The 7,199-nt window shown below is 45.2% G+C and overlaps 1 protein-coding gene across 1 annotated transcript; it reads right to left on the reverse strand.

The window, feature by feature from the left end:
- Positions 1-2,273: 2,273 nt before the first annotated feature.
- Positions 2,274-6,544, reverse strand: LOC127344201 (uncharacterized). Its single transcript, XM_051370423.1, has 5 exons — positions 5,947-6,544; positions 4,608-5,066; positions 4,100-4,477; positions 3,948-4,015; positions 2,274-2,790 (listed from the first exon to the last, which is right to left on the reverse strand). The coding sequence occupies exons 1-5, from the start codon at positions 6,361-6,363 to the stop codon at positions 2,565-2,567; spliced, it is 1,548 nt and encodes a 515-aa protein (XP_051226383.1). The 5' UTR covers positions 6,364-6,544; the 3' UTR covers positions 2,274-2,564.
- Between the last annotated feature and the right edge of the window lie 655 nt (positions 6,545-7,199).

Below are 7,199 nucleotides of genomic sequence, written 5' to 3' on the forward strand. Positions count from 1 at the left end.
ACGACCATAGTCATAGAAGAGACAACGATCACATCATCATCTCCCAAGAGCGACCTTTTCCTCTTCCTACTAGCATCATCACCAACATCACTAGTGTCAACACCAAAACCTGCAACCACACTACACATGATCCTTGATTTTCTTTCTCTTAGTTAGGATGGCAACAACATTCTCAGCCTGCTCCACCACGACAGAACACATGCCAAGCGCCCACAGCAGATGCATGAGCTTCGGCAATGACTTTTTATGGGTCTCAATAACAAAGGAGGTAGATCGACCACATTATATAGGGTTTGCTCTACTCACCGTCATCGGAGAAGTGGAGAAGGCAACAAAGAGCTCGAGAAGAGGAGGAAGAACACTTGTCGCCGCCTTCCTAAAACGACCGAGGTAGATGGCACCACTTACCTTCTCGTTGAGGAAGCTCCTTCTTGCTTGGACGGAAAGCTCGAGGGGGGGGGGGGGATGGTGGTGCGGTTTTTCGTGGTGAGCCGAGCGGTGATATATAGCGGTGTGAATTGGCGAGACGTGCTCCAATTTCTCCTGCAGACCTTTCGGGGACGCACTCGAGCTCGCACCGTCTCCGCCTTCCCATGAGCTCGGTGCAAAAAATTCCCTTTTCGACCGGGCAAAGCTTAGCTCGTTGGAAGCAGCCGATTTGGGTGTTCCTCTTTGTGCAGGTTAAAAGGTGCTTTAAGAAGCGTGCATGCCAAGATTTTAGAGATGAGCTAGGCAACCAAACATGCCCGTGTGTTCAGAATATCAAATGTTTGTGTAGACTCAGGACTAGGGACGTGATTGGTTGCTCGCAAGCCCGTTTCCCGTGTGCACTGGGTCTAAAGACGGGCGTTTGATAAGTCACGGAGGAAAAGATTGCATGCACAACACGCTTCTTAAAGCAGGCTAGATGTAGGCAAAAGTTAGCCTGATAGGCACACTCGATTCCACCGTTTCTCGGCCTGCAAGCTTGGTCGAGCGAAAAAAGTGGCGCCCTTGGCGGCTCCACGCATACAAGCATATTAGGTAATATTGGTTCTAATCTAAATCATTTTAATCCTCCTTTGATCTACAAACGGCGTTTTGAAAGTACGAACCGGTTGCATGAATGGAATCACAATGTCGAGAAGCACAATTTTCATCTAGACCATATATAGAATCAATGAATTGTTAGGCAGACGGAGGAAATTAAGACTGAACTAGTTTAGTTAGCCACAACACTTTCTACCGTGCAACCTACCAATCGCATGGCCTTCCATTTCTCTCTCCGAACCCAAATAAAATTGTTTGCGACCAATCATAGTACAAAACTGGTCCAAATCAAATTTCCACTTATACTGTAACTAGCGGGCTAAGTTGCACGAGAAAGGGAAAAACCCATGCGAGCACCGATCACGCCCTAGGAAGCTCTCTCTTTATGCTCTTATGATACTGCCGCCTCTGTAGATTTTTATCTCCGGTCACAAGCAACGACCGAGCCGACTAGACAGCCAAGCGCAACGGGAAGCGCGTGCAGCCGACTCTGCGAAAACTGGTGATCCGGACTGGCGGACGGAACACGCCGTTCACTGTCCATGCACGGACGTAGAAATTCCACAGTTCCTTCTCACACCACTCAACTTGTCCAGCAGCATGAGGACTCGTAGTACTGCGACAAGCTGCCCGTCAGTCGTCCGATAGTCTTTACTACTACTCCGTATCATATATGCGAGTCGGTGGTCGTTTGTTCAATTTATTTCAGTTTTAATCGCGACCATAGAATACTTCCTTCATAGCATTCCTCTTCACGGCCCTGACAAGGGAGACCAAGCAAGCAAAAGAATGAGGATAGCAAAGCAATCCCCTCCTGCCCCTCTGCTTTCCGAGATCTCCGTCAATCTAGGTTCACATTTCAAATCTAGCAAAGCTCGTTTCCTCTGTTGTTCGTTGTATTTTCCTGCCCTCCAACACACCTGGTACCAGCCATTATGCTAGCTCGATGTCGCCAAAACTATGTCTACATCAGTTATTGAATTCAAAGTCTTCGAACCCCAATTTGGGTAGATTTCAGGCTCGCTCAGGTCGATATGTATTTGTAAATCTAGTTGATCTGCGGCGAACAAAATCAGGAACAACTTACAACAAAATTGAAATATTTGGGTTCTGACAGTATCTTCAAAAGAACCCTTGGCGTCTATAGAACTTCTATGGACAAGATCATGGGTGCAATATCATGTGATTCATATTGAAAAACACTTACTGAATACACTTTTGTACCGAGCAGACAAGCAACAACGTGAAAGTGCAGATAGACACAATATATTTTACTTTTTGATGCTACTAACTGGTACCATGCATGAAACAAGTAGTCAGATCATAATTTACAGGCACACAAAGTTAGATACTATATCGTACATCACTGCTAGCACTATAGATAGAAACCTACATTTTGGGATTATACAACATTTTTATAAGGTCGGTAGCCAGTCAAGAGGTCGTACTTTTAGATCCAGAAGATGAACCAAGCAGATTTTATAAGACACCATATCGTGGGCAGAACATGATGGTTGCATATGGGATGTTTGCTCCTACTTTGAGAAAAAGGAAGACATCGCTCGTCTAAATTTAGATTCAAGAGATTCTAGAGCAGATTTTGGTAAAGGGCTGCCTCCAGGTCTAGGGACCCACAAATCACCTCCGCCAGGAAGCACAATCTGTTGGCTTATACTCTTAGCACCACCACTTGTCTCCGAAGATGCAGATTCATTCTTTTTCTTCACAAATTCAAAGAACTCCGCAACTTGCCGAGCATATCTTCATGGGAAAAATTGAAACATCAAACAGGTGCAAGATTTTGAAGGAATTTAAGAGCACATGGGGTGTTCAGGACTTCGGGTGATAATATTATAAACAGATATTGCATGATGCTGGAAACAATCATGTGTGAGATTTTCATAAATGTCAAGTCTTAATTTGGCCTTTGATTAAATGCCACACCCTATTATACTGACAGGAGGCTCCTGGCATGCAATTTGATCAAATGCAAAACTAGGACATGTAATTTAATGAAACCTCCACAATATACACCAATGTCAACAGATATATATCTGAAATTACTACACAAGTATTAGAAGGAAGAAATAGCAAAGCAATAACCAGGATGCATTGATAGCAAACCAGGTATGGAGTCGCATCAAAACACTGTTTCTTACAGGTTTGTAAATACAGACTTAGTAAGCTAGACTTAGTCACAAAAGCATTTCACAGGAATTACTGGAGCAAGTCGTATGCAAAGAACCACCTATAAGCAGTTCAGGTAGTTTACAGGTGGAGGTATATGTGTTATCCGTCCATATCCTAACCAAATCTAGCTTTCAGACAATTCACTTGGTAACAATTTAGCAGGCAGGATATCAATCGGTACAGAACAAGGGTCACATAAGGTAGTGAAGCACAAAACATGTAAATTAAAGATGTATCGAGGAGCACATAGAAATCAGCGAATATTGTACTTAAAATGTGTACACAGTTGCACACATTCTCGTTGACATGACAGAGAACTTGACCCAAATTTGAACTAAAACCCTGACATTTATTATGGATCAGAGGGAGTAGTAAATTAAAGATGTATTGAAAGCACATAGAAATTAGCGAATATTTTACTTAAAATGTGTACACATATATTCTCGTTGACATGAAAGAGAACTTGACCCTAACACAAAGAAATGAACAAATAAACAGATGTGAGGTAGGGAGCCTAGCATGAAAGACTAGGTTATGAGTACAGTTTTGGAACAAAGTTCGTTTTTCATGTGGTTACCTAAACTCTGTTAACGATTTTTTTGGTAATTCAATTGCTTCAAAGGTTAAACTCGAAGAATTTAAGTTTCTTAAAATGTTGCTTAACAATAAAAGAAAATAAATAAATGTTGAAAAATGATCTGAAAGATACAAAGGCTTTGCAAACTTACTGTTGTTTAGCTTCAATATCCTTGTTAAAATCAATGTCGTTTTCGCAGTCAAGGACCAGAGCAGGTACCTAATTGGGAAAAAGCATCACCATGTGACCAAATAACTCCTTACAAGATCGTTCTTAAGCAAACAAAAGGTAGGAGAAAGTTACCTTCTGTATACTAGAATGCATATGATCTCCTTCCAAGAAGAAGACTCGATCTCGTATTTCTGGATGTAAGGAACCCTCCATATGCATTGGAAGCTGACTGACTGACAACAAACCGGAGCCTTGTCCTTTGGAAGGAAGAAGCCAGCTTTCATGTTTCTCGTGCAAACCTTGAAGGTAATCAAGACTAACACCACCCTCCTCTGCTCTTTTCCGAACCATCATTCTTTTGTGGCAGGTGTCAGGGCTAGCTCTTAGATAAATAAAACCATCAGGGATAAGACCCGGTAGAGATGACACAACTGGGTCGAACCAGGAGTCATAGATGCTGATTTCCATCTCGTTCATCCACTTAGCTTCATGAACAGCACGGACAAAAACCTGGAAAATGAAAAGAAGAGCACTCGTTACAAAGGAAAACATGCTGCCAGTGAGATAGAGCAAAAGTGAAAACTCATCAAGGTCTGGATCCTCAATCAGACCTAGTTTTTTCAGCAAAATATAGACCTACCATTCTATCACTGAAAACACTTCTTTCCATCAGCCGGAGAGGCTTTATCCCACTTGAAGACTCCTTCTCTTGCATGAGCCTCGTCACAAAGACGTAATTCTGGAAAGTGTATGCATACCTCTGCGGTTCAGCATAGAAAGCATCAAGTATGTTAAAGTGGTCAGGACCAACATCCTGCCACTTACCAACAGGTTCAGGTACTATTTCCACAAGGTCACGCAGTTCGATAGTCTCATTGGCTATTCTTTGAAGGAAAGTAGATTTCCCAACACTGATATTCCCTTCAACACAAAAGGTCAGCCTCTTACTTCTGCAAGGCTTAGATGTGTCAGTATCTTTCACCTCCTCATCAACGCTCTCTTTAATGAACACAGTTATACTCTCAGCATGGTTCTTGTGTATGATGCCAACTGAACTTTGCAAGAATTCAACCATTTTCTCATTAGACTTGCCAAAGAACTGCAAAAAAGTGCACATAATTGCAAAGTGTTAGCACAGCTTTGAAGTTAGATTAAATAAACAGAAATTTCAGTGGAAAAAGCAACAACATATTCATATGGAAGGATTGCCGGGATGAGCTAAGTAGCATATAGTAGACCCAAAAGATAACTCATAAAGGTATTAGTTTTGTTTCTTTGAATTTCACCATGATAGTTCCGTAAGACTATATCATCTTGCAGGAGAAGATATAGTGTGGTGTTCTAACTTTCTCCAGAAAAAATGTGAATTATAACTTCATGCACATGACAAAATACTTTTGAAATTTCCACTAGTGTTTTATGTACTAAACACGTGGATGAATTTTACCTATTCTACGTGAGACTACAAACAATGCCAAATTGACAGCATATCCGAAGCTCATGAGATGCAGCATAAACAGTGACATACTTCAGTGCTATTGCATCGCTGCTGTGCCTTCTGGAGCAAATGTGCATTAACCAATCCTCTGTCATCACTACTAAGAAGTGCGGATCTACATCAAGGTTTCTATGATGCTGAGTTGGTCATCAAGATGAGCGAATAATGGAAACTTGCAAAATTAGTAGGAGGATTGCAGGCAATCACAGTACACCAACTTCAGTATTTCTGAATGAGGATCGCATAGCAAAATGCACGCGCAATCATATTAGTCACTTCAGTTAAAAATCAGTTCATCATTTGCAGCTGCAGCTGTCGGGATAAGTTCATATTGGTATCTGCTTACCATTCTAGGTTGCAATTTCCGTTCATAGTATCGACTGAACTACTGAAGGTTCCAAGCATACGAGTTGCTTACAATTTTGCGAGGTAGGATAATAAAACGGAAACAAATCAATCCAGAACAGCTGACCGCGCTCACCTTATCCCGATAGAGCTGCTTGAGCTGCGCGACGCCATCGAACCCCTTGTCGACGAGCTTCCTCTGGTTCCGCGGCCCGACCCCAGGAATGGCGAGCAGCTCCCCGCTCCCCGTGGCCGCGTCGCCCCGGCCTCTCTGCCTCCTCTCGGGCGAAATACGACCCCCATCTGCCTCCTTCGCATCGTCCCCGCGCCCCGCTTCCTCGGCCGAGCAGCAGATCCCTCTCCTCGCGACCGCGCCGCCGCCGCCGCCGCAGCGGGGCCACGACCGCGGGCGTAGCCGGGTAGCGATTGGGTTGGAGCGCGTGCCCAGGAGCGGACCGGCCAGGCGGAGCGCGGGCATGGGGGAGGAGGGCAGCAGCGGCCGGGCCGCGGCGGCGTCAAGGAAGGAGGCGGCTCGGGGGACAATCTTGTGCATCGCTGGGCGAGGCGACGGCAGCGGGGCTCATGAACGGTGCTCCGGCTCCGGCGGCGGCGGCGGCGGCGGCGGGAAGGGATTGGGTTGCGGTGGGGGTTTAGGGTTTTGGCGTTATCATCTGGCGTCGCGGGGCTGCCGGGAAGCGGGAGAGGAGGAAGATGGACGGAGAGCGGTGCACACGAGTGGTCTACGATGGACTAAAGCCTGCGTGCCGGGTCCACATGGTCCACGGGAGAAATGGAGGCGCAAATCGTCAGGTGTTATTGGGCCTGGCCACTTTGGTTCCCGATCATACGCTGGGTGCATGGACCGGACTCCCTGGGCTATCAGCACCCAGGCCTGCTTGAGTTGACATGCAGAACACAAACTCCTCACGTGTTATTAGGCCTGGCCCGTTTCGTCGGCTCGTGAAAAAAATGGTCAGTTCGCAATTTCTGAACATGTTTCCTATGCCAATAAATGAAATTCGCAATTCTCAATTTCTGAACATGTTTCCTAGGCCAATAAATGGTCAATTCGCAATTTATAAACATGTTTCCTAGGCCAATAAACTATATGCGTCCCAAATATGCACCGAGTTTGCGTCTCGGCGGACGCTCCGCGGCTGCGCCAAGTGACCGCCGTTCACACGCCAGTGGCTCGGATGCCGCTCACATTCCCTCCAGAGGCCACTGTTAGCACCAAAAAATCAAAGTTGAGCGGTGCTAACACTCTAGACCCTTGCAATGGATGCCCTCCTCGCCGCAGCCGCCATGGATTTCGAGGAAACCTTCCCAGCCACCGCCCCAGACAACCCTATAGCCACATAAGAAGGGCTTCTATATGGTCCATTGTTG

The sequence above is a fragment of the Lolium perenne genome, chromosome 3, assembly GCF_019359855.2.
Source record: "Lolium perenne isolate Kyuss_39 chromosome 3, Kyuss_2.0, whole genome shotgun sequence".
In the NCBI taxonomy this organism is placed as follows: Eukaryota; Viridiplantae; Streptophyta; class Magnoliopsida; order Poales; family Poaceae; genus Lolium; species Lolium perenne.